Source organism: Tenrec ecaudatus, chromosome 14 (assembly GCF_050624435.1).
Source record: "Tenrec ecaudatus isolate mTenEca1 chromosome 14, mTenEca1.hap1, whole genome shotgun sequence".
In the NCBI taxonomy this organism is placed as follows: domain Eukaryota; kingdom Metazoa; phylum Chordata; class Mammalia; order Afrosoricida; family Tenrecidae; genus Tenrec; species Tenrec ecaudatus.
The window spans coordinates 121901523-121929184 of NC_134543.1; the positions used below are offsets into that span (position 1 = coordinate 121901523).

The window sequence follows — 27662 nt, forward strand, 5'->3', positions numbered from 1 at the left end:
CTGGGTGGGAGATTAACACAGAAGAAAGTCTGGCAAGTTATGAGCCCCAAAACGGCTGTGATTGGTTGTACCAAGGTTGATTTCAATGTTTATTTTACCTGTGCTTTCTGACTTTTCCACAGCCCAAAGCACTATACGGATATGCGTATTACACATATGCATAACTCACAAAGTATGTGTATCAAAAGGGAAGAACCTTCTAGAACATCTGCTTTCTCCATGATGGTGGTGGTGGTGGGTCTTTGTGGATCAAGTTGATGTTTCTGATGCTAATGCTCAGTGCTTTCTTTTGAAAATCAATCTGGGCTTTCATCCCCCTGTGGCTTCCCTCCGCTGGGAGCTGGGACTCTGAGTGTGTGCCTTAGTCTCCTGGGCTTTCCAAGGAGAGGAGTGGGAGTGCCATGGTCAAGGCGAGATGACACAGTCTTCCTGAAGCCCGTGGTGCCTCACCCAGAGAACACGCTCCTTCAAATGCACGGATCTGCATCACCATCAGAGTGCAGAGTGTGTTCTCTCTCTCTCTCTCTCTCTTTCACACACACACACACACACACACACACACACACACACACACACAGAAGCTGCGGCTCACTTCCCCTCAGGCAAGAAGACCAGGTGTCCCAGCGCCTTAGGCGAGCTCCACTGCACTTTCAATCCACCCAACACCAGGTCCCGCTTTCTCTGCGAGACAGTCTCCCGCTTCCCCAAATACCTACAGCAGTGTGTTCAAACTGTTTTTGTTTATGGGTTTATTTTTCGCCCCCTCCCCTGAAAAGGAAGTGGAACGAAGGAGAGCTTTCTCAGGACTTGGTGCGGAAAAGTCAAGAAGATACGGATGGTAACGGCGCCTGGTAATCCTTAGCAAGGGCTACCCAGCGGTCACCTGTCTAGGTCTTCATTTTGGCCCGAGGCACCGAATCTGGGCCAAAGCCAAGAGGCGCTAATCTCTTTCTCGAAAAAGCCGCCGTCAAGCTGACGCTCCGTGCTTCCTATCACGGTCTGTGTACAGAGGGGTCTAGGACCAGGGCGGTATTTGCTGTTCTTGTCGCTGACCTTGAATTCCGCTCGCTTCACATTAAGCTGTGTGTGTTGTGCTCCAGGGTCACTGAATATGGAAACTGTCTCCACAGCTTCTTTCTTTCTCTCGATGGAACCACGTGGACGGCTTCTAACCCATCCCCCTGAGAGCTCTCGTCCATCACCCTTCCCTTCCTCCTGCATCAGGATCCTTTTTTTGAGAAGAGAAATTGTCTTTCAAGAATATAAAACAGAAAAAAAAACCAAACCCAACCAGCTCCAAACGGGCACAGCGTGAATAATGATGAGGTCAAAGAATGCTGCTTTCCAGTTTCCATGTATGAAGGGGTTTCAGAAAGTTCATGAAAACTGGAATTAAGTGATAATAGAATGTTACCACAGGAGCCCTCGTGGCATATGGAGAAGCCCCGGCAGAGCAGTGATTACGTGCTGGGCTGCTAACTGCAAGGCCAGGAGTTCAAAACCACCAGCTGTTCCGAGGGGGAAGGGTGAGGCTTTGTACTCCCGTGAAGAGTGAGAGTCTCAGAAACCCACAGGGGCAGTTCCCTTCTGTCCTATATACAGTAGGCCTGTTTCTTCAGACTCATGCAGCTAGACTGTAGGGTCACTGTGAGTCAGCATCTTCTGGGCAACAGTGAGTTTGGAGTTTTTTTTGGCATTTTCCTCGGATCTTCCCGAAGCCCCTTTGCTTTAAACTCAGGCTAATAACCCCCCACCCCCAAGGAAGATCCAGGATGTTAGCAGAGGCCATAGCTACCTTCTAGTTTGCTCCACCATTGGGGCACTCTGAGCTGGCCCATCGAGGATGCAGATGCGTGCATTTGAAGGAGCGTGTTCTCTGGGCGAGGCACCACGGGCTTCAGGTAGACTGCGTCATCTCACCTTGACCATGGCACTCCCACTCCCCTCCTTGGAAAGCCCAAGAGACTAAGGCCGAGACAGTCACTCACTCAGAGTCCCACCCGCGTGAGCCCGTGTGAGCTGACCAACATTAGCTCTGCTCAGACACTGGGCAAAGGGCTCCCCTCCACCTGCCTCCTGAACCAGGCTGGTTCACTTGACAAGTCCAGTTCCCCGATTCTACTTCCTCTCCGTCCTGATCAGAAGCATTATGGCTGCTCTAGTTCTCTCTAGTTGACTTTGGTTCCTTTATCATAAAGAAGTCAATATGATATTTACTTTTTAACTCTTTTAAGGGTCAAATATTTTCTGCTCCCAATGTGTTGCTGAAACCATGGTGTTTTTCAGTAAGGCATGTTGAATGAAAAGAAAATTCTTCCTTTTTTTTTTTTTTAACATAACACGGGTTTTGAAGCCATTAGGGGGACACAACAGCTGCTGCTGAGGTTGGTGGGCTGAGGCTCCTGTGTTCAGATCCACGCAATCACACCGGCCCTCACCGGATTGTAGCACATGCAGAGAGTGGGAGAGGGGCTTCCCATGAAACTCCAGAGGAACAAAACATAGGTGTGTCCTATATGTCCTTTGGGTCACAAAAGGGTCGATGGTGCCATCAACTGTGAAGGCAAACCACAGCAGGCATCTCCTATGGGTGTCCTGTAATGCCACTCTGGTTGGCACGAGTGTCTAGCTTCCAAGTGACCTACTTTGAAGTGGACTCTCCTGGGGAGTGGGCAAGCGCTCTCCTGTAAACTGTGGGGCAGAGTGGAAGTGGATCCGATAGGCATGTGATTGGCGATGCACACATTAACTTAGAGTTCCAAGGAGTCTCCTGTGTGGTGTCATGGGTTATATATGTGCAGGAGTTTAAGCCTACCTGCCATTCCTTGGGAGAGAGGGAGTCTACTGCCATGAAGCTTTACAGCAGCGGTTCTCAGCCTGCGGGGCATGACCCCTTTGGGGATCGAACAACCCTCTCACATGGGTCGCCTGATTCTTAACAGTAGCACAGTGGCAGTTATGAAGCAGCAAGGAAAACAATTTTATGGTTGGGGGGGGGGGGTCACCACAACATGACGAACTGCATTAAAGGGTCGCAGCATGAGGAAGGTGGAGAACCACTGATTTAGAGCCTCAGAAACCCACCGGAGCAATTCTAACTCTGTGCTATAAGGTCACTATGAGCAGGAATCAATTCGACAGCAGAGAGTTGAGTTGAATTTAATTTAGACACCTAAGCTTTGAAGAGTTAGGGGAAACCAGTGAGCAGACACTTCTTACTCTTTCCTAGATCATCGATTCCTCCACTGAGTCAACTGAGCAAAAGGCTCTGAATAAGATGTGGGAGAGCCATCATTGTGAACATGAGGTCTCTCTCTCTCTTTCTGTGTCTCTCTCTCTCTCCCCTCCTTGGGTTGCCAACCGTGTCTATGGAGCACTACCAAGGGGTCAAGCGGAGTTCCACTGTAATGAACGGAGAATGAGGCCTCTGTGTGTCACACACTCTGAGGTTGGCTGTTCAAACAGAAAGGGGGCTTGGCCCATTTTAAAATTCTGTAGAAAGCCCATCCTTGTGATTTCGCCAAGGTGTAAGTATTTGGGAGTCCAACAGATCAAGTGTTAAACACTGAGGAGAGCAGGTTAGAAAGAGGGATGAGAAGAGCCAGAAGGAGGAGGGGAAAAGTAGGAACTTAGAGGGAAACATTTCTTATAGACGTGGGATCTTGGCTGAGGGTGGAGCCATCCTGGAGAAAGTCCCACTGAGAGCTGAATGGGTGGAGAGGCACACTCTTGGGGTGTTGGGGAGACGGAGAGCACACAGAGAGGAAGGTCAGCACAAGCCAGTGCATGGAGACTTGGATGGAATGGAGGAAGGGTGTAGAAAGGAGGAAGTGCTGAGCTTGTGATTAAGGTATTCTGATTAGCTAGGGAAAATATTAAGTGCATAATTTGGGGTTTCATAATGTCTAAAAACTGGGTTTGGCTTTTGTAAAAAATCTCTTGTTAGGGGTGTGTACTTATAAACATGGTGGGCTTGACTCCATGGGCCACCATGGTGAAATTTCAGGGTAGGGTTGACTTAGTGTGACTGTGGCACACCACTGCCACCTAGCGGCAGCATTCTCACATGCAGCTAACACAAACAGTCCATTAGAATCCTGCAAACACCCAGTACCAAATATGCAGTGGACGCCTGCCCCTCCCGGCAGAAGAATTTATTTCAAAGGACGGCATTGAATCTGCAGCTCTGGGAGAGGGGCATATCTGATCGGAGCACACGGGAGCAGATGACGGGGGAGGAGGAGAGAGTGGAGCACAGCCTGGCCCACCAGGCCTTGAGGACGATGACCCCAATTAGAGCAGCCAGTCCACAGACAGGACCACATGGCCAGCCCCACTATGAGACATGACGTCCCTCACTGACCCATGGCCCCGCATGGGACAGCACCGGAGACACAGTGTGGGAATTGAACCCGACCTGATCCCACCACACCGAGGCAAAGCACTGGGGTAGTGCAGCGGAACAGCAAGTGAATGGAGCGGCGAAGTCCCCAGGGAATGCTGAAAGTGGACTTTGGGGCCAGGGCATGGTGCCCCAACAGACTGGACTGGAAAACACTCCTAAAGGCCAGCAAACAATCCTTGAACTAACTACAAAAAAAAAAGAAAAGAAAGAAAGAAATCTTCAGGTATGTTCAGAGAGTCTCGGGTCTTCTAGTGCTGACCAGATAGCATATGAGAAGCACCCTGATTGATTTTAAATCAATCAACTTCTGATTGATTTTAAATACATCTTGGCATGTTGGAACTGGAACCTTTGGGGATGTGCCTAGGCACCCTTATTAGTTTGAACAATATGAACCTATGATTTCATGATTATGAGCCCAAAGGGGGAAGGGACCAATTTTATATGCTTAATATGTTTACAACTCCACCCCCCCTAGGATTCTGATATCTTCTGCTTCTAGATCTCCTCTAGTTTCTGACTTGGCAGATAACAAAAATAAAGCTCCGGGTGGTAAGGCACTGGTGGAGGTCCCGTGGCTGGTGTGGGCCAGGGCTGGGTCTCACCCTGCAGAGGCTGGCTCTGAGCCCCGTGCTCTCTGACTTCAGGCTCCCTTCCTGAGAGTGCAACTGACACGCTGACAGCACAAGGTTTGGATCCCCTGGTGCACAGACTTCCTGCATTTCAACCTGGACTCATGTCCCCACTGTCACATGGAAAAAACTGTGGTGTCTCTCCATGGGTGTCACCCTGTCTTCCCAAGGGATGCTCATCGACTTTTAGTTCGGATATTCTGTTTTTCGATTTCTGGAAAATTCTGTTGCACAGTACTTGTGTTTTTTGTTTGTTTGCTTGTTTTGTTTTATAAACCCGAAGGACCATGCTGTTGTTCTTCGGTGCCTTCCAGTGGGTTATGACCCACAGCGACCCTATGTCCACATGACTAAAACCCTGTGAAATTGCTCACTGACCCTGCAGAGTTGGATCTCCCTAGAACCAGGCCTAGGCAATGGTGTGCGGGCCAAGGCTTGTGGTGACTTGCAATGCATGATTGCTAAAAGTTTCAGGAATTTTGAGGCTCTGACTATTAAGCATGCTCATTGCAGACAGTCTCTGGGTTCTGAGGCTTTGATAGATGTACGGGCACCTCCTACTCATCCTTTACATTTAACTTCCCTTTGAGAGAACTGAACCAACTCTTAAAAAAAACAAACCCAAACCAAACCTGCTGCCGTTGAATCGATGCCCAACCTTAGAGACCCCCTATAAGGCTTCTGAGACTAGCAATCGATAGAAGCGGACAGCTGCCTCTTTTGCCTTTAGAGCGGTTGGTGAGATTAAACCTTAGATCTTGTAATTCGCAGCACGACACCTAATCCGCAGCACCACTACCACGCCTTGAGCTGCCCCCTCCTCACAGCTAAGTCTCTTTATCACAGTCACCTCCAAATGCCGCTCATTTCAACTCACAGAAAAGGCTCGGAGACTTTTCTCACACTAAGGCAAGGCTAAATAACTGGATGCACCTGTTTTACTTGCCTACATCCTTCACTTAAGAGGCACAGGATTGGATAGAATTCGCAACCTGGGACTGCCTATATTAAAATGAACTTGCATAAACTTACACTTAAATAAATTATATTAAAAGCAAGGCGAATACACATTTCTCATACTTTCCTAGTTATTTCATGGGGAAAGATTCTTACACCATTAGTTTCGCTACTATTGCATTGCCCTCTGTGTTCTTTTACCTCGACGGTAGCTCATCGATAGAAAGGCCATCCAATGGTGGTCCATGCTCTATCTTTTCTCAACCCTGGATTGGCTGAGATGCCATGCCGAGTCACTTGAAACTAGTGATGTGCTGGGAGAATTTACACCAAAGAAATTGACACACGACGCAGATTCTGGGCTTCTTTGTTGTTTTGTGTCTACACCTTTGAGCGCATTCTCGGACCAAGGCTGGCCGAGGAACCCCCATGAAAACCGGTAACTAACCAGTTAGTTGCTCCTGAGTCGACTGTGACTCATGCTCCCCCCTCCCCACAAAGACCAGAGTAGAAGTGCGCCACAGCAGGTGCACGTGGTGAGGGAGAGGGCATTACACACTGCACTGAAGACCAGGTCTCCATCGAGAGAGGAAACCACATTCACCTGCTAGATTGACTGGATTAAAAAGCTCAGGAAGATACCTGGCATGACCTATTGGGGGGTTATTCATAGTTTTGTCCATGAGAGTGGGTTGGTGGCTGCCCAGCAGGGAGGTGGGCGAGCGGGGGACCAAGGGGAGTATTTCAGAAGGTCGAGCTCCGAGGGGGCTCCTCCTGCTGGGGGCTCCTTCTTGGTAAAGCATGGGCTGAAATGCTGATCTGATGTTTGGTCTTTTGACAATTTTCACTTAATGAATTGATTCCTACAGTTCATTAACATACCCACTTCCACTTCTGTATACACATATGTCTTAATTAGCTGCTCATTGGCTGTTTAATTACAAGAAAACAGCTGACAGCTGCCTCGCTGAATTCTAATGGCAGACTCTTTTGGATGGCTACACATTTGCCTTTGACAGCCCAGATTTATTCATAACTCTGTGATTTATTGTGAATGTTCAGATGCCTGCCCCAGTGATGGTACTTCCTAAAGAACTGAAAATGTGGGACTTGGGGGGCTTTGGGGGTGGTGTGTGTCTCCCTCAAAGCCCATCTCCAAGGCTGGGAAGAGCAGGGTACCCAAGGTGTTAAAAGGATGCCCTATGGCACAGCTTGACATGCCTTGGGGACCTTCTGTCAGGAGGGCAGAGAAGCATCCGGGAGCAGGGAAGGGAAATGCTTTGGGGTTTATTAAGTATGGAGAGGAAGTGAAGTACCCAGATAAAGGAGAGGGTAAGATGGCACCTGCCAACAGGTTTATTGAGGGGATCGTGGGTGGGGTGGGAGGAAATGATCAAATGAAAAGGATGGGGGCAGGGGTGATTCTTCCCAAGGGAGCAAATGGGGAAGTACCATATATACTCGTGTATAAGCCGATCCGACTATCAGCCGAGGCACCTGATTTTTTAAAAAATTTATTTATTTTAATCATTTTATTAAGGGCTCATACAACTAATCACAATCCACCCATCCATCCACTGTGTTAAGCACATTTGTACATTCATTGCCTTCATCATTCTCAAAACATTTGTTCTCCACTTAAGCCCCTGGCATCAGCTCCTCATTTTCCCCCTCCCTCGTGAACCCTTGATAATTTATAAATTATTATTCTGTCATATCTTACACTGTCCGACATCTCCCTTCACCCACTTTTCTGTTGTCCATCCCCCAGGGAGGAAGTAATATGTAGATCCTTGTAATTGGTTCCCCCTTTCTACCCCACCCTCCTGGTATCGCCACTCTCAGCACTGGTCCTGAAGGGATCATCTGCCCTGGATTCCCTTTGTTTCCAGTTCCCATCTGTACCAGTGTCCATCCTGTGGTCTAGCTGGATTAGTAAGGTAGAATTGGGATCCTGAGAGTGGGGGTGAGGAAGCATTTAGGAACTAGAGGAAAGTTGTGGGTTTCATTATTGCTACACTGCACCCTGAGTGGCTCATTGTCTCCTCCTGGCAACCTTTCTCTAAGGGGATGTCCAATTGCCCACACATGTGTCCTGGGTCCCTACTCGGCACCCCCCTTCATTCACAATGACATGATTGTTTTTGTTCTGATGATGCGAGGCACCTAATTTTACCACAAAAACTGCATTAAAAAATGGGCTGAAAAAACGGTATATTTGCTCTTGAGAAAAGAACAGGCTGCCTCCTTGGCCAGACTTGGAGGGTACAGCCCCCCATGCAAGGATCTGGCTGCAGTACATGACAGCAGCTCGGTTTCCTAAACAGCTCCTTGCTCCGTCCCTGCTAACAACGGGTCTCCGTGCCGAACTGTCTGCGCAAAGGGTCGCTGACCCTATGTGTCTACCTGGTAAGTGTGCATGTCTGGTTTGGACTGTACTTTGCCATTCTCAGAAACAACTCATGTGATCACACTTCACAACAGGCACTGTTGGGCCAGGCCCAGGGCGAGAGGCCTGGTCAGAGCCTCTGTCTGAGACATGGCCACCAGCCCAGTGTCTGCTGGAGAGCCAAGGCAGCACAGCAGTTCCATGATAAAGACCAAAGTCAACCAACCCGCAGGACAAACAAAAGCCCAATCATTTGGACACACGTGGGGGTCGCACACATTCCTAGCCAATGGTGCCTCCCATCGCCGGACGGGAAGATTCAGCTAAACCCAAAGGTGTGCTAATCACCAGTACTCCACAGGACTGACGGGCTGACGTCACCAAGCAGCAGCCACAGCCCACCATGCCACCCCAAGTCCCAGTTCCATTCACAATGAAATGGCTAATCCTGATGGGGAGGAAGGGGCAGGTGCTAAGGTTTAAACTGAAAGGTCCAGCACGAGTGTTTCATTGGTGAACGGGGCGCGGAACTAGGAACACTTCTATCATGGAAATAAAAACATTAGAGACTTTTACAAGATAATGTGGGTCAGAAAGGAATATTTTGGGGAGATTTATTTGCATATTAATACATATAAAATGCTTCAGAAATTGCTCTATTTTCTTTGGGTATGGGTGTATGGGGTGCGCGCGCACACACACCCCATAGGTGTTTTTGAAAAGGCTTTTAAAATTACAAATTTAAAAGACTACATTTGGTAATAGTATATTAGCAAACATAGTCTTTTATATTAGCAAGGAAGAGATTCTAAGCTCGCCCTTCACTAGGTGGGAGAGGACACTTTGTGCAGGCCATTCTCTTAAATGTGGTGTGTGTGTGTGTGTGTGTGTGTGTGCAGTCAGTATTTGACCCACAAAAGCTACTTTATTCTTTATCAAGAGCAACTGGTTCTAAATGCAACTCACTGGTTCTAAAAACCCCAAATCACCCCAATCCTTAACTGTACATTTTCATAAGTAAGAGTTGAAATAGTACAGCTATGGGGTATAAACATTATAAGGATAAAATGAAGGTCTTAACAATGAAAGTTTTTTTTAATTCCGTAATAAATTTTCATCAACTTAGCAATCATCGTATCTTCTAATGAAGCTAGAGACTGACGCGGAATGAGAAGTGTTACCAATTTTCAAAAGACATGTCCCCAACCAATGATCCATTTTATTTAAACACTTCATTTTGACATTTCGTGTGCGGATGGAGCCTTAGCCCCAGCGTGGCAAGCTCGTGTATTATTTCTGGCTTTTTCCTCTGCCCGACTGTTCCAAGACATGTTCCCCCTCCCACGCAGGCCCGCCTAGCTCACCAGCCTCCACTTCCTAGCTCTGACCCTGGTCTGGCCCTACATTCTATGCCCAGAGCTCAGACGTGTCTCTACAGAACAGACAGGACTAGCCCTCCGCAGGCCAGGACTTTAACAGGAGCGTCTCTGAAATGCTGTATGGAATGGCGCCTGCGCAGTGAAGAGTTTCTTCCTTCTTTCAGAAGAACAAGTAAAGCATCTTTGTCATAAAAATGTTGGCACGGCTTTAGAGGAAAGCATGTAGGGCCCCATGCCTGTCTGCTTTTAGCTTCCTCTCTCCACTGGCAAACGAGGTCATAAAGCAAGACAAAGCAAACCCAAACAGCCCTGTGGCCATCAAGTCCATTTTGAAGCCAGTGGCCGCACAGCAATTCTAGAGGACGGAGCTGACTGCCCTCTAAGGTCCCCATAGCAGCCATCTCTATGGAGGACCCATGGTAGAGGAGTGGGTTATGCTCTGGCCTGCTAGCTGCAAGGTCATCTGTTCAAATCCACCAGCAGCTCCTTGGGGAAAAGGCAAGGCTGCCTGCTTTGGTGAAGAGTCACAATCTCAGTTGTACTCTTGTCTGTTCTACAGGGTCCCTATGAGTCAGAATAGACCAGACGGTAGTGGGTTTCGTTTATGCAAGCAGATTGCCACATCTTTCTTAAGCGTGCTTGCTGGGTTCCAACTGCAACCTTTCAGGAAGCAGCCCTGTGCCACTAGGGGTCCCTTCTGGGTGATAGATCCACTGCCCTCAAAGGAAACCACAACCACTGGTCGATTGGATGTGTTATGGTGCTTGCTATGCTGCTGGAAGCTAAGCTGATTCCATCATTGGTGGCCAAGTCCCAGTGGATTTTCCAGACAAGACTAATGCCAAGACACAGCCAATGGAAAACTATGGATCACCATTGGATACTGTCTGGCTCGATGGTTTGGGGCAGCTCATCAGAAGCAAGCCATGGCTGGAGTCGCCGTCATGGCTGGTGAAGCAGAGGCCCTCAGTGAAGTAGATGGGCACCGCAGCCATGACAGTGGCCTCCAACATCCCCCTGACCATGAGGATGATTTAGGACCAGGCAGTGTTTCATTCTAAGAGCCCTGGTGGTGTAGTGGCCATGCGTTGGGCTGTGATTTGCATGCTGGGCAGTTCAAAACCACTAGCAGCTCTGAGGGAGAAAGACTGGGCTTTCTACTCCAGTTAATAGTTATAGTCTGAGAAACCCAGATGGGGTGGCCATGAGTCAACATTGACTTAATGCCAAGGAATTTTGTTTGGAGTGTTTCATTGGAGGAGCCCTGGTGGCCTCGTTCATTACACGCTGGGCTGCAAACCCCAAGGTCAGTAGTTCAAAAGCACCAGCTGCTCCAAGGGAGAGAGATGAGACTTTCTACTCCTGTCATGTTTTACAGTCTTAGTTTGAAAGCAAATGATTTGAGAACGATGACGGCAACAAATGTACAAATGCCCTTGACACAATGGATGGATGCATGGATTGTGATAAGAGTCATATGAGCACCCCAAAAATGATTAACAAAACGTTTTACAGTCTTAGAAACCCACAGGGCAAGTTCCACTCTGCTGTAGGGTTGCTGGGAGTCAGAATCGACCTGATGGCAGTGAGAGAGTGAGGGAGCGAGCGAGCATGCTTCGTTCTGTTGTCCAACATGTTGGCATGGGTTCGTGTTGACTCAGAGGCAGCTATCTACCGAAATAGAACCACAGCTTCTTCCATTCCTGGCTGTCTGTCTCTGCCATTGCCTGCTCCGCTGACTCTCCCACCCAGGATTTCCTTCCAACTCTCTTGCTCTGTCCAAATCCTCTTTCTTTATTTCCCAGCTCACTGTTGGTCCCTCTGCAATAAATAAATGCTTTACCTGATTGCATTGTGATTAGCTACGATGGAGCTGCAACCCTCATTTTCAGATCTGGAGAAACTGTAGCACAAGACAGTTGGCTACAGAGGTAAGTAGCAGAGCCGGGATTCAAACCCAGGTAGCTTGCTTGACTCTAGTGTTAAAGCTTCAGCCTGGCACAATACTGCCCCCCACACAAACCAAAAGGGAAGTACTGGGGGTATCCATAGGAAACGACTCAATTATTAACTGAAAAGTCAGTGATCCAAATCCACTTGGGAAAAATTTTTAAAGTCCCGGTGATCTAGTCCTTAAAAATCAGCCACTCATGTGTTAGTGTGTCAGGCGTGGTTATGCCTTTGCAGATGAGTGTTACTGAAAGTACTGCTGTATCCCCAACCCTCATGGCATGTGTACCTAGTGTCCAGTCATCTATGTCTTAAAGGTGTACAGGTTCGCAATTCATGTGTTGGTGCCTCACATGTATAAACCCGTTTGATCAATGGTGTGGCCTCACTGACTAACATGAATGTCACTATCAGTAGAATTACCTAAAGCCTCACGGGGATGATTTATGATGTACTAAAATAAAATGACAATTGTGTCTCTAAAAGTGAGCCAGGAACAAAGAGAAACCATAATTCTATGAAGGAATGTTGAGCTCTCACTTGATTGTTGCTCTAACAATTAGTTCTTAGGACATGGCCCTGCCCAGCATTCATGAGATTTTCACCGAAGACATGTGTGTCAGAGCCAAGTATGGTGAAGAAAACCGATGGTGCCGGGCTATCATGAAAGACAGTGACTGAGTTCTTAAAAGCTTGTCTCAAAACAAGCAGCCATCGAAGTGAGAAGTCAGCTAAGCCCACACAGAAGCAGCACACCAGCCTGTGCGATCTAAGGATTATAAATAAGATACAAGTCCAGAGGAGGGAATGGTAAGAGTGCTCAAATTCTAAACACTCAGTTTCAGAACACTATGAATTATAATAGTATCCACAAAGGGGGTGTCCCTTCATGGATTGAGTCTCTAGTGTGTCACCATGTCCATGGACCAGGAATGTGCACCATCCTACTAACAGAACATCGTAAAGGGGATTTTAGGAGCCGTACTTGGGCTGAAATATAACCACCTTGTCATTAGATCTCCCTTTGAACCCACCATGAATTTATTCTAAAATTTTAATATTCTCTGAGATTTCTCTTAAGATTGAGACCTTTCTATGATGATCGTTGCTAGGTCCTCATTTTTCAACCCCGCCTTGTTTCCTATCTATTTGTCTAGGGAAACTGGGATGGGTGGATGTATGAAAACAGAGCTGGATTTAAGATTGCCTGGGAGCATGGGTGGGGAGGGTGGGGGGAAAGAGCCAACACCAATGGGAACAAGAAGGGAGAAAATGTTCCGCAATTGATCAAAGGGACGACCTTGCTGGATAGGAGGGAATTGTATATGTTAATTCTAGTTTAAAAAGTAGATATAAGGGGAAAATAACCAGTCACTGAAAACCTATGGGCCACAGTTCTACTCTGACCACAAGGGGCCGCCACGAGTCAGAATCAGCCCGTGAGTAATGAGTCTGGTATTGCTCCACAGGGCGTGGGAGTGCGGCTAGGAGCGAGCCGCTGGGACAAGACAAGGAGCTGCTCACAGCAACCTTTTCTGCTGTCCAGGCGCCATCTTACCTGAGCAGAGCTGTGCTGAAACAGATAATTGTTTCAGTAATTAAACCGGTTCTCTAGTTTCTTAAGGTTTCAGGCAGTTGGCTTTGAGATGCAATTGGAAATACGCTCACAAAATGATTAGTTCAAAAATGACCGAGTCACGTTCTCGCCTCTCATTAAATATCTATTTAATATAGCTAATTAGAAAACGTCCCCATATCTACTTATACCATCACAGAGATACATTATTTACAATTGGTCATGGCAGAATCACTTTCACCTGCTTAGAACATGACAAATCAGTCACATCAATGCTGTGATTGGCAGAAAGCCCAGGGTTTTTTTTAAAACTGCGTCCTAACATCCTGTCCCGGAGTCAACGCTGGCTCACCGCCATAAGTGGGGACAAAAATATTAATACAGTGGACAGAAGTGATAACGCAGAACAAATATGATATGGATTTAACATGGACACATAACACTCTACAAAGACCTTGGCTGGGCACACGCCCCGTATCTAATTAGACTGTTTCAATGATTTACTTTTGTGGCTTCTGTTGATGTCAATATACAACTGAGGCCAAGGGCCATGGGTGACTGAGAACCACTTTTGTCACCGAGGCTGTGAACGGGAAGGGTTTGCAAAGGAATTTAGTGAAGAAAAAAAAAAAGAAATAATAGCTGTTTTTTTTTTTTTCTTTCCTTGTTGTTTCTACTTTTGTCATGTGTCAACTCTGGATGGGGAGGCATGAGGTCTGTGCCTGTGTCTGTTGCCATGGCGATAATCTGCCGGTCAGTTCAGGTGTGACTGACCATATATTCAATTGCTCTTCTAAGTTGAAGGGTATTACACAAAAAGGAGCCCCACCCCCAAAGGGCCCTGGTGGCACCATGGTTCAGCACTCCCCTGCCACCTTATCGGTCAGCAGGTGACTCCACCGGCTGCCTCACTCAAGAAAAGGCCCAGCCATCTCATAAAGACTGTAGCCTGGTGAAGCGACTGGCGGTCGGCTCGAACTCTGTTATCTGGGGTCACTGTGGGTTGGAATCAACTCCAGGGCACCAAGCACCAACCAGCATCCTGGCCCCGCCCTCCCCCTCTGCTCCTGCCCCAGACTTGATTCCCAGACTCTACATCGGCCCACAGGAAAGACGAGGGACAAGGGATGCGGCATTGTGGGGACCGCAATCAATGACAGGAGACAAAATGTGTGTGACGTGTTGAATGGAAAACTGATTTGTACTGCACAAACACCACCCCCATCAATAACACCCCAAAACTACACATGAAAGTGGCCGGATGTTTAGACAGCCTGAAGAGACATGAAGTGGATTTGCACCCAGGATGCTGCCTAGACCCCAATGCATTAAATAACAAAAACAATAACCCACGAAGGGGAGATGCCACATTCAGAAAGCAAGCCTGCTTGGGGGTGCAGGCAGGAACGTCGCTAAGGCGGTTTGACTTTCATGGGGGAAGGCCATTGACACAGCTTTGGGAGATGGTACCCTAAGGGATTGAGGGCAGAGGTTCACACCTCCCTGCCCCGCCACCTCTAAAAACCAGTGCTCAACGGTCGTCATGGCCGCACACTCTCGGCCTCACATCCTGGGACAGCACAGGCCAGGCAGTCCATTTCATTTTCATTTCCTTTTATTAAAAGGAGCCCCAGGGGTGTAGTGGTTGCACATTGGGCTGCGAACTGCAAGGTCAGCAGTTCGAAACCACTAGCTGCTCCTCGGGGGAAAGACATGGCTTTTTACTCCCGTAAAGAGTCTCAGAAACCCACAGGGGGCAGTTCTACCCTTCTCTATGGAGTCACTATGAGATGGAACAGACTCGATGGCAGAGTTTTTTATTTTATTTATTTTGAAAGAGGGCCGGTTGAGAAAGTAACAGGGTAGAACCTTTTCCCTTTCTACATATCTTTTAAAAATATTTTATTTAATTTTTTTTATCATTTTAGTAGGGGCTCATACAACTCTATCACAATCCATATCTACATACCTCTTTATGGGAATAAAAAGCCCTCTCTTTCTCCCAAGGAGTGGCTGGTGGAGGGGTTCTCATAGAAATGAATAATTCAAAAAAACCAAAAAGAAATGAATAATTCAAATTCCCCTTTAAGGTGCCAGGCAGGTGTTTTGTTTTTGTTAAATAAAGTGTGTTAGTTGGTGGGTGTGCAGAAATCTCCAAGGAAGAGCTTCCCTGGGATGGCTTCAACCTTAAGCATTTGCGCATGCACCATGGTCAACAGGCCAACCAAGAATGAAGGCAAACAAGACAATTTCCGGGAAGCCTCTGAGTCATGATTGGTCCATAACAGTGACTTTATGCTTGATGCCTCTTCTTTCTAATTTTTAGTGTTTTGCATCAGCCTCACTCCCACCTGGTGGCAGCAACTGGCTGTCGCCAGGGTTCCGACATTCTGAGAGAGCTTGTCTCCTGTTTGTTTTTCACAGTTTCATCTTCTAAGCTGTCTCGAGGCCCTTCCAGCAGGAGCAGGAGGATTTAAATCTTAATCAACTGAAATTTGAATAATGGGAGAAACCTAGGCTGGCTTGGGAGGGGGTCTCGCATAATTAGGACTGACGTCTCAATTTTCCATCTCCCTATTGGGCTTGGGCTGTATGTGTGCCCTGAGGTCAGTCATAAATAAAAGCAGTAACAACATCAATAATAAGGGCCGGTTCTTAAATGTAAGTAGCACTTTTGGGCTAAGAAGGACTCTCTATCTACAGTTATCAAGTGTTCATCAGGGAGGGGGGAGGGAGAGGGCAAAATGAGGAGCTGATCCCAAGGGCTCAAGTAGAAAGCAACTGTTTTGAGAATGAGGATGGCAGCAAATGTACAAATGTGCTTGACACAATGGATGGCTGGATGGATTGTGATAAGAATTGTACGAGCCCCCAATAAAATGGTTACAAAAAAAAAAAAGGTGCGAAGTACAGGTACCAGGCTTGATTTGGGGATGAAGGAGCTGAGTCCCCAGCTGATGAAGACCTGCCCCAAATCACGTGGGCAAATGGCAGAGCCGATATCAGATCGCAATTCTTTCTAATACCTTTCCTCTAATTGTATCGGCTGTGTCAGCATCCGTGAGCCAATAAGGCTCCCGATCACATCCCAGTGCGATTTACTGGGAATGCCTTCTGATGACACTTCTATGGGATATAGAAGTTGTCATTTTATCAATCTGGGGTTGAAGAGGCAATCAATACAAGTGGTGTCTGAATATGTTTTGGCAGCTTACATTTTGGAGGGAGGAGCTAAAATATTTTTGTATATGAATGCCTTCAAGGTTGGAGGTTCAAACCCACCAGCTACTCCTTGGGAGATAGATGAGGCCGTCGGTTCTCATAAAGGTTTACAAAGCCGTGGGAACCCTACACGGGTCACCATGACGCAGAAATGACTCCCCAGCAGTTAATTGTCACTGAAGACAGAAACAGTTACCACGATCTGTCATTTCCCATCACTCACAATCCCAAGGAGTTGAAGTTTTAGAAATAGTAGCAGTTAAAAAAAAAAGCAAAAGAACACACAACAAAACCAAACCCCACACAAGTACCTTCCAGCAATAATAGAAACAACACCACCAATTAAAAAGGCTTACCTTGCAGCCCTCACATGTAATGACACCATAATGGATTCCTGATGATTTGTCTCCACAGATCTTGCATGGAATAATTTCAATTTGAGCTGCAACAGAAGCACGCAACCAGTTAATTACATTTTCTTTTAAACACCTTATAAAAGCGGTCCCTGATCAGCATTTGTATGGTGAAAACTAATAACCTGCTAAACATTATACTGCATTAACTATTCATTGCTGAACTGTGAGGGTCCCCCTAGAGCCCTGGACTAAATTATGGCTGCTCGTTATATAATAGCTTTCGGGTTATTAAAATGGGTCATTTGAGAAGGTGTTTAAGAACCCACCAGAAGGCTGGGATCAGCATTTCAAAGCCTGCAAGAACCAGAGAGTTCGCAGTTTAGGCCTCAGAGCAAAGCAGATACTAAAATGTTTCCTCCGATCTCATTTTCCATCATTATTTTTAAAAGGTCATAAATCTGCCGTGGCTGAGCATTGTGGCTTGGCTGGTGGGGAAAACTCAATTCCAAAAAGCCAGGTCTACTTAGGAAAATAATTCAGAGCTCCAAACATTAAGATAGAAAAGTAAGTGAAGGATTCCGACTCATCTTCAGTTAATGTAGGTACCACGTGCTCACAATTCACCCCTCTACAGACCACCCAAAGCTCCCAGCCATGAACTCAATATTCTATCTGGACTTAACAAGGACGAACCCCCGACAAATCAGATATGTAGCTTCTGAGTTATTTATGGGGAAGCTGATTGCCTGCTACAGCATCCATGTGTTTCTGCCATATGATTGCTTAAAGAAGCTACACACTGGAAGATTAACCAAATAATGAATAGACATCACACCAAAGTTATCAGATATGATAAAGTGTATTCCTAAGCAAACCTAGGCATCTCGAGCAGCGCTGGAAATAGTACCATTAAGGATCAAGCACAACAATAAACAACCAACCCGAGGAGTAGAATAATTGAACCCCCATTTAAGTAGAATCTATACATAAAAAAAGATCCGACACCAAGCGGCATAGACGGTAATGACAATGTTTCCCAGCTCACCTGGAGTATTCCTTGATGCTGAATTTATTAGTCCAAGATTTCCACCACTAGGTATTATGCCAGGTTATCTACTAAACTCACACACACAAACACAATTGCAAGCACACTCAGAATGCCTCTTAGAAGCAAAGCAAGGAAGGCGGAACATCAGCTCATGGACTTTGGGCATGTGGTCAGGAGAGGCCCGACCCTGGAGAATGACGTCATGCTTGGTAGAGAGCTAGGGAAACAGAAGAGCGTCAACAGTGGCAGGAACAACGGGCTTAAACACGACAGAGATTGTGCAGATGGCGCGGGGCTGGGTGGTGTTTTGTTCCATTGGACAGAAGCCTGCTATGAGTCAGAGTCAACTCGATGCCACTTACTTAACCAAAAAACTAAAACCAAACCAGCTTCATTTTTATATAGCCCTAACCTAGCTCTAGACCGTGCACAGAGCAATGTCTACATTCAAAGGCTAGGCCTCATAATGGAAGAAATGTATAGAAGAAGGGAATCCCCCCAAAAAACCAGAATTGTGCTCGGTGGAGTGGAACTTTTGTAATACACATTTTCTCTCCTAGTGAGCATCAAGCAACTCGCTCTGAGTTAGTGCACCTGGTGCCGTCACCCGGGAAGGTTCTCTGTGGTCACAGTGAATATTTTTGTGAAAGCAGTTTCTCTTGAACCTCGTGTTTTGTGACGGTTGATTGAAGAGAACACTGTACAGCTGTGAAATTTTGTTTCCTGCTTGGGAAAAATGCTGCAGAAACTGTTGTGATGCTGAACACGGCTTACATGGGCAGCGCTATGGGAAGAACTCAAATGTAGGAGTGGTTTTCTTGTTTCGAAAAATGTGAAATGTTGACTGATGACAAACCTCATTCTGGACGTCGATCAACTTCCTGAACAGATGAAAATGCTGACTGGTTGTGCCTTTGGAGTCCGTTCTACTAGGTCAGACTGTTAACCAAGCTTTCTATTTAGAGGTTGTGAAAAGATTGCAGGTTAGTGTGCCACAACAAAGGCCTGATTGGTGGCAGACTGGTTTTGCCACCACGACAACGCACCTGCTCAAGCAGCCATCTCAGTGTGCCAGTTTTTGGCAGAAAACAGCGTGCCTCTCTTGCCCCACCTACCTTACTCACCTGACCTCGCTCTGTGTGACTCTTTGTTTTGGAGAACGAAGAGGGACACAAAAGGACAGCAATTCGACAACGTAGAAGATGCAAAAAACAAAACGAGGGAGGTGCTGTCAGCCATCCAAACCACTGAGTTTGGAGAATGTTTCCAAGAATGGAATCGCAGATTTGACCAAAAATGTATTAAGTGTAATGGGGCGTCCTCTGAAGGTGATAAGGTTATTTTGTAAAAAAAATTTAAATACAAGATTTGAAAAAAAATTTGGGTTGGGGGGAATCCTCTCGTGTACACACAGCCCCCTGGATATACTAAGATAACGTCCACACTCACTCACTCTGGACCTGCATGAGGGTGCATTCAATACCTAGAAAGAGCATGCCTGGCTGTGTGTTCCTGGCAACTTCCTTTCCCCTTCCACAGAGTGGGAACAATTCTACAGGAATCCTGGTGACGCAGTGATTGCGTGTTGGGCTGTGGTCCTCAAGGTGGGCAATTTGAAGCCACCAGCCGCTCGGGAGAAAGATGAGGCTTTCTACTCTTGTCAGCAGGCACAGCCTTCCAAACTCGAAGGGGACAATTCTACTCTGTCCTGGAAGGCCGTTCTGAGTTAGTATTGACTGGATGGCAGCGAGTTTTTTGGAAGCAATTCTACAAGGACAATTCCTTCACTTTTAGTGTGGACATGTAGCATCTTTTTGCTCAACCTGACTTAGAGATGATCTGAAATCTCACCCCCACTATGTTGCCCATAATCCTGAAGCTCTCCACGATCCCATTCATGTAGTGTTTGTGTCCTCTTTGATTTGTATAATCTCAGGTATGCACCTCAACATCAGGTTGCACTTAACAGAAATATGGCCATTGATAAGCCTGTCTCCCCATGTTAGCACCTCAGTTGATTTCTTCAAGGAAGATTCTTTCTGAATTCTGAAATTAGAATACCTTCAATATTTTCAATACACTCGATGCTATTGAGTCAATGCTGACTTGCAACCAGCCCCTTGCGGGTTTCTGAGACGGCAACTGTTTATGGGAGTAGACAGTCCAGTCTTTCTTCTGAGGAGCTGCTGGTGGTTTTGAACTGCCGACCATGCTGATCGCAGCCCAACGTGTAACCACTACGCCAGCAGGGCTCCATATTATTCTATGCAGTCAAAGAAAAACATATTGTGCCACAGACCGCCTCCAAATCTAAAGGGGGCCATGAGGTCCAACAGTTTTTGAAGATTCACAAGAGCCATGTGGAGCAAGAGAAACACTGAAGGGTAAGACTAGGAGCCAAGAGCTGCTGCCTGGACTCTCTCACATGAATCAACTAGTTGACAATGAAAACCTGCCTCCCTCACCTGGCCCATAAGGAACAGAATGCTTAGGCAAAACACAGTGCTCCACCACCTGCTCAACAGCATTGATGTGTGAAGTAAGACAGGCTGGCACTGAGCTTCTGCTTACAGCTCACCGTAAAGTGTAATCATGGAAACTGGAATGGGCCCAATGCTTTAAGTAAGCATTAAAGCCACCCAGAGCCATCAATTCAACACTGACACTAAGATTTGGTCTTTTCAAGAGTTATCGCCGTTCCGTCTTAAGAACAGGAAGACCAAGCATCACTACATGTCCTTTGTTAAAAATACGGTGGCCCTGGGCGAGTCATATTGGGAACGCCAAGTTAAACTGAACTGAGTCTGGGTCAAATTAAAAAATGACTTATTGCTTCTCAGTCAGACGGTTCTCTTGGCGCGTCCCCCAGGTCTATAGAAATGACTGCGTCTGAGGGCTTGGCATCAACGCCTGCTAACTGCTCCTCCAAACCCTGGAAGTTGCACTGAGATCTGATCAGGATGGGGTGGGTGGTCCTGGAGCTCTGGCAGGCCCTAGCAGAGCCCCCCGCGCCCCTTGGGGTGGTTCATGGTTGAGAGGTGTTTGTGTGATTGACATTCAAATTCTTGGGTTTAAACCTTGTACCAAATTCCAGGGTCTCTCAGCTTTGGAAGGTACATATGAGGGCCCACTCGTAAGACTTATGGAGACCAGTCAGCATGGTGCAAGTGGGTTCCTGTAGAATGACCTCGAGTTGCCAAGGAGGAGGGTATTCACCCAGACCTTGGCTTTCACTGGTCTGTGCTGAGTCCTGGGATGGACCACTGGCCAAAGTATAAGAATTCCCAAGCGCAGACATCACTGAGAGCGAGTCTCTCTACCGAGGCGATCGATAGTTCCTTTAGGTATTCTGACTGGTGGGATTAAACCGTGCTACCAGTTGTGTGGCAGTCCTCTCAGAAGCAAACCTCAGGCCCAAGTGTTCTTTAGGAAACAACTGAAATCCACTTGTTTACTCCAAAGGGCAAGGTGATGACACGTGATCTGATCGGACAGGTTGATATTGGCAGAGAGCAAACATGTGCACATGGGTGCGGGACACTTGAAAGTGGGCTTCAAAAAGTTCCTGGGGGGTAAAATGGGATTAAAAGATGATGAAAATTTCCCAGGAACTTTGGGGACATTAGCTCTCCATTCAATCGAACCTCTTAAGAAGATTAATTTACAGAATTCAAGTGAATCAACAAAGTGCAAGGTGGGTGAGAGGACGAGTAATGAAGGCCTTGTGGAGCTCTCAAAAGGAAGGTAGTAGAGTTCTATAAACTCTATTTTTCAGCTTAACAAGCGAGGAAAAGTCAAAAAATCCTGTTGCTCTGCCTCCCCCCCTCAGACATCTCCATTTCTGAGCAGGTAGTGCTGTGTCTTCTCTAAATAATTCGCTTTTAACACAAATTATACGAGTCTTGGCCCGTCTCTCTGCTGCACATATCCACCCAGGCAGCATTTCAAAGGATGAGCTCTGCCAGACACCACGACTGTCAACGCGTACAAGTATATTGATTAAATTAGCGCACATACATATTCATTGCAGCAAAGAGGTTTATTGTGTCATGGGGTATTTGAAGCAAGACGTGCACATAGAATCATGAATTGGCTTAACAATGAACAATCTTGCTATGGAAAATTCTAATTTGCCCACATTTTCAGCTCTATTGCCTAAATAATTCGCTCTTTTATGTGCCCTAAGTAATCCAAACAGGCTCTCCACACCTGCATAGGGAAATGCTGGAAGTTTCAAGGCGCTGACAACAAGTGGCTGCGGGGGGTGGGGGGGTGGGGGGGGGTGGGGGGAATGGGGAATCCTGGCCAGCAAGTGCACTAATTAATGATGGGGTCCTGAGGCCGGGCTGCCATCGAGCACTGTTTTTAGTATTGAAAGTGGGTTTCTATTCACAATTGTAAAATGAATGAGTTGGTGAACATTGGTCTGCTCAACACCTCATTTATTTCTCCAGACTTGTCTTGGGAGCTGTGTTGTTCCAGAGACAGACCCCCGCCTTCCCAAAGAGTTTGGAACATACATTATAGCACAGATGCACCCATCACTGCATTCTTGGGCCTCTCAATAACAGGCTGATGGGTTGACCATAGCAAATAGGATCGTCGGATGCCCGGGTACACAAGCGTGGCTGATCATTGGGGTCACGTGGGGACCCAGAGAAACCACAGCTCCTCGGGCTTCACTTGGCACCCCGTGAATCCGAATCTCTAGAGGGAGGGGCCCAGGGATCTGAAGTGTCACCAGATCCGCCTAGGCAGGCCCCAAGGTCGCTTGTGTGCATCATGTGCTGGTCCCTCTCCCAGCAGCCCGCACTGTTGAGACACACTTTACAGGTGAGAAAAGAGAGTTGCGGAGAAATTCAGTGACAACTTGGCCGAAGTCAGAAAGCTGGGAAGCGGCGAGACGGCGCGAGTTAAACACATTTTCTCGTTTTCCCTAAGGCAAACGGTGCGCTTGTCCCATCCCCCCCTTCCTGCCACACTGCCGCCCCAAACTCCGGCACTCACAGACTTCAGTGGCATCCTGCCTTCGGCGGGCGGTTCTTTGCTGAGGATTCAGACCGTGCGCGCACGTGAGCGGTCAGGCCCCACTCACCCACCACTGGGCCACTGGGGTCGCGATGCCCTTCTCGGGAGTTATCAGCCTACATGGGGGCTGGAAGCAATCCGCAAACGCTTTTCAGCCCAATGCTACAGAAGTTCTGGGTAGAGTTTTTGATCTTTACGGTGACTACAACTAAGATCTGACAATTCTGGCCAATCACTTACCCTCTCTGAGGCTCACTCTTAGTCGAAGATCAAATCATATGCCTGGATGTTGTACACAGGATCATTCTGATAGATGCATTCCACGCGGAAAGCACAGTCCCTGGAAAGAGCTAGCACTCAACAAACGGTAGTTATTATTATTGCTGTTGTTGATAAGAAATCCTGTCTTATAGCCAAATGAAATTCTTTTCTGCAGACTTTAAGCTCTTTCCAAAGGGGATAGAGCAAAGCTGCTTATCCTCCAAAGAACACGGCAGGCAGCTCACAGCAGGGGCCTCCGCAACCCTGTGTGACAACCGCACTTCACAGTTCGCTGCAACAACGTTGCAATCAGTTGTGGGGTGTGCCACAAGGAATCGGTTGCAATATATATATATGTTTAAAGTAGATATATGTTTATATATATATAACTATATATATGTTTAAAGTTTTATATTGGTTCACATAAGACTCAACTGACAAGGCTCTGCTTTCTCCGTCACCATCGCCACATGCTCTTAGGTGCATGTACGAGAGTATGCTTCACACACAAACACCGGTCAGTTTTGTTGTGCATGGCAAAAACCATCTAGAATTATTGTTTTTAGAAAAGCTATCATTCCTACCGATCTGTTGGCAGGTGTTTTTTCCCCCTTCTGGCCCCTCTTTGAAGGGCTGAATATAGGGAAGACTTTTCACTTGCCGTGTTACATATTTTTCTAATGTCTGAATTTTCACAAGCACCATGTATTACTTTTGTAAGCATAAAAACCAATAAAGATTAAAAAGGAAAACCCCAAGGCATTTGATTTTTATTTTTCAGTAAAAATGGCTTGAGTCCTTTATGGATTAGTCACTTTATTTTATCCCCCGCTTGAAACTACTGGGGTATTAAAGGCTTCTGCAACTGCCTGGCGGGGGTGGCCTGGACTGTAGGCAAGGGCGGCTGGCTGGGGCCTTTCAATTCTGCTCTCTGGAAGGAGCGCTGGGGGTTTCCTGGCTTCTAGAGTTTTGTGGTGAGGAGTCTGACGGTGTAATGGATATGCATTGGACTGCAAAGTCTGAGGTTCAAAATCATCAGCCGCTCTGAGGGAGAAAGACAGGCTTTCTACTCCCATAAAGAGTTACAGTCTTAAAAGTTCTGACCCAGTTCTAGCCTGTCCTACAGGGTCACTATGAGTCGGCCATGGACCCCATGGCAGTGACTTTGGTTTAATAGAGAGTTTGTGAGTCTGGCTCCTTCCTTGTTTCACCGCCTTCCAGGTCAGATGTGCAGACTGCGCTGCTCACTGGAGTCGGGTAGAGGGGGCCAAGGTCAGGGCTGAAATTCACCTGGCTGAGGGAGGGGTCCTGCTGGAGTTGTCACCAGCACCTCTGCTTGTCCGCCCAGGGGTCTCCTATTTTTCAAACCATTTTTTTTCCAAAGCAGGCATCCTTGTCTACACTGTGCACCCGTGTTGCACGTGTTCAGCCCGAACAAGCAAACAGAACCACCAAACTGCGGCAGTAGATTCTGACTCAGCCAGGTGTCGGAGGCCAGCTGCACCGGGCCTTTTTTCTAGGAGGCCTGGGGTGCACAGTTAAACACCTGGCCGCTATCTGAGAGGCTGCAGTTAAACACCTGGCTGCTATCTGAGAGGCTGGCAGTTGGACCCCCCCTCCCCGCCCCCGAGGGCTCCAATGAGAGAAAGCTTGGCAATTGATCTGTCCCACTACAGATCATCTCCTAGAACCCTGTGGGGCCGGTCCTCCCTGTCATACGGGGATGCTAGGAGTCAAACACAGACTACAGTCTAGACACTACCCGCTTCCTTCTGCAGGGCTGCTGAGTGGCACTGAAAGCCAACCTCTGGGTGGCCGTTATGTGGAGCCTCTGGGCCCTGGTAAAGCTCTGCAGAGCCCTCTCGTCACATCCCTGTGGGCACGCAGACCCATGAGGTCTGCTGGGGGTGTCGAGCAGTCCTGCACATCCTGCGGTGGCCTGGGAGCCAGCACCGCACACAGCATAGCCCGGGCATGCTTAGAGCCACTCTGGGCCAGGGAGGGTCCCAGTACAATCACAAATGGCGCAAGCTAGCAATGGACTCATTGTGCCATTTTTTGTCTCCTACATATATACGCACCCTAACACTAACACGTTGCTCGAACACAGGCCTTTCTTCTGTAATGATTTAGTTTATGACAATACTTCATCCCTGCTGTCCATCCCTGACACGATGAGAACCCAATCAGACCGCTCCTGCAGGCAGTGGCCTGACAAGTCAATGTCGGCAACAGTACTAACGCCCACGATTTTCAGGGTTCTACATAGTTTTAAACGTTTTTGTTCGTCTGAGCTCATTTTGATTTTAGTGCTCACAACAACCCTGAAGTGAGCGGATGGGTATTGTTATCCCCATTTTACAGATGTGGGGAATGAGCCTCAGGAGGTGAAATGGCTTGTTCTCTGTGTCTCAGATTTCCCACAGCTTAATTAGAACAGTGCACGTGTGCGCACACACATACACACACGTGCTGTCCTACCATTTGTAGGTGACCACTTGAGGAGGGAATCTCAAGGCCAAGTGAGACCAGGGAGGAAAAGCTGGAGGTTGAGTCAGCCAAGAAATGGAAGCTGGCATTTATGTCTCACTCTGACACCTGACTCCCCGGGTGGCCCCATGCCAGTCACTTACATGTCCACTTCCTCCATCTATAAAATGGGAATAACTCTTACCTCCCAGGCAGGTGGTGGTAAACGAGAGCTCACACAGGTCTTTGAAGATGAAAAGATCTATATAAATGTGAAGCTTAGGAAGCTTGGCATATCATTCCTGACAAAGACCAGGACGCTGTAGCCTTCCTACCCACACACGCTCTTCCACTTAGAGAATAAAGAAAAATATATAGAACTGTAATTTGCCTCTACTAACTAGTCTTATTCAATTTTTAAAAAAATCATTGCTTCCAACCTGCTTTTCTGAAGGACTGCTGGGTCCAGAAGTTTTTAACTTAGTCTTACTTTAAAAGGGGAGAAGAGTGGAAGCACCCAGGTGAGAAGTCACCTATCTATGATAGCTGTCACATGCAAAGCCACAGGACCAGACTTTAAGGTGTTGGGTGCTAATTGAAAAGTTAGAGTCAAGCCACCCAGAGGTATCTCAGAAGAAAGACTGGGTGATCTCATTCAGACAGAAAGCAGCCCATGAAAATCCTTCGGAGCAGTTTTACCCTGACATTCATAGGGTCATCCTGAGTCAGGCTGCTTGATGGCCATCTTCTCTCTCCTTCCTGTGACAGTCCTGGTGGGGCATCACGGGACATTTATGCAGTGCAACAAACATACTTGTCACCCTCTGAGCCACGAGGCTCTAGCAATTCCTCACACTGAAAAGACTATCAAATTATATCTGCCTTTAAAAAGAACTCAGCACTTTACTGTTTAAGTCACTTCTTAAAAGCTTTCGCTTGTTTATGACGTCTGCTGAAACTTTAACACTTAAAAAAATCATTTTTTAACATAACTGTGTTGCACACACCTGCCATATGCACAAACACGCCTCTCTTGCAAACCGACCGTAAAGTCAGGCACAGGTTGCTCACTGGAAGGTTCACAATTTTCCTTGATCAGTGCATATCTATATCTATCTAATCTATCTCTATCTCTATCTTTATCTCTATCTAGAATCGATCATCAGTTTAGACTTCCACAGAGAAGAGTTAAACCTGGGGTCAGATGGCCTGTGTGGATTCAGAGGAAACAGCTGTGCACGGAGAGAATCTCTGAAGATGAAGAAGCGGTGCACCTTCTCCCGTGGCTGTCTGCGAATATACGGGCAGTTCGGATGATGGGAAGTGATGGCTAGATTTTTTGGTAATTTATTTCTATCCCAACTAGCTTAAGCTTTCTGGAGAAACGGACTCACGTTCCCTGAAGCTTATGCATCTTTGCAAAAAGATAAATCCAAATGAGCGCTTTTGCCCCTAGCCTATGACTCTCGTCAAATCAGGGAGGAAACAGATTTCCTATCAAGAAAGAGAGGCTATGCCTTTGATTTTCGCCCTGATTCTTGGTAGGTACTTTAAGTGCACAAAATGTTTCCCTTTAAGGCAGCCAGTCTTCACTTCTTCTAACCAGCCCTGGCAATCAACTAAGGCTTGAGTAAGACATCCGAGCAGCCAGGACCTCAAAATGCTCCCTGTCATGGCGTTGACTCAGAGCAAGTCACAGCGACCCGATAGCACAGGGTGGAGCGGCCCCTGTGGCTTTCCGAGGCTGTAATTTGGAATTCCTCATGTGAGGAGAGGGGAAAGCCTCATTTTCCCTCAGAGCAGCTGGTGGATTTCAACTGCTGACCCTGAGCTGAGCGGACCACGTTTAAGGAAATTCCTCATAACTTCTTTTCCACCAACAGGTGTCCTTTCTATAGTGCCGACAGTGCTAGGAAGGAAGGAAAGCCACCGGACTCACACATCTGCATGTAATCTCCAGTGATCGCCCTCACTCTCCACACCAGTCCCT

The 27662-nt window shown here is 47.1% G+C and overlaps 1 protein-coding gene across 1 annotated transcript in view; it reads right to left on the reverse strand.

The window, feature by feature from the left end:
* The window catches only part of RORA (RAR related orphan receptor A), a 112466-nt gene that overhangs the window by 33037 nt on the left and 51767 nt on the right, over window positions 1-27662 (reverse strand). The window contains exon 2 of the mRNA XM_075532325.1: window positions 16867-16952. Coding sequence (XP_075388440.1) covers window positions 16867-16952 — 86 coding nt within the window. The remainder of the gene's footprint in view (window positions 1-16866; window positions 16953-27662) is intronic.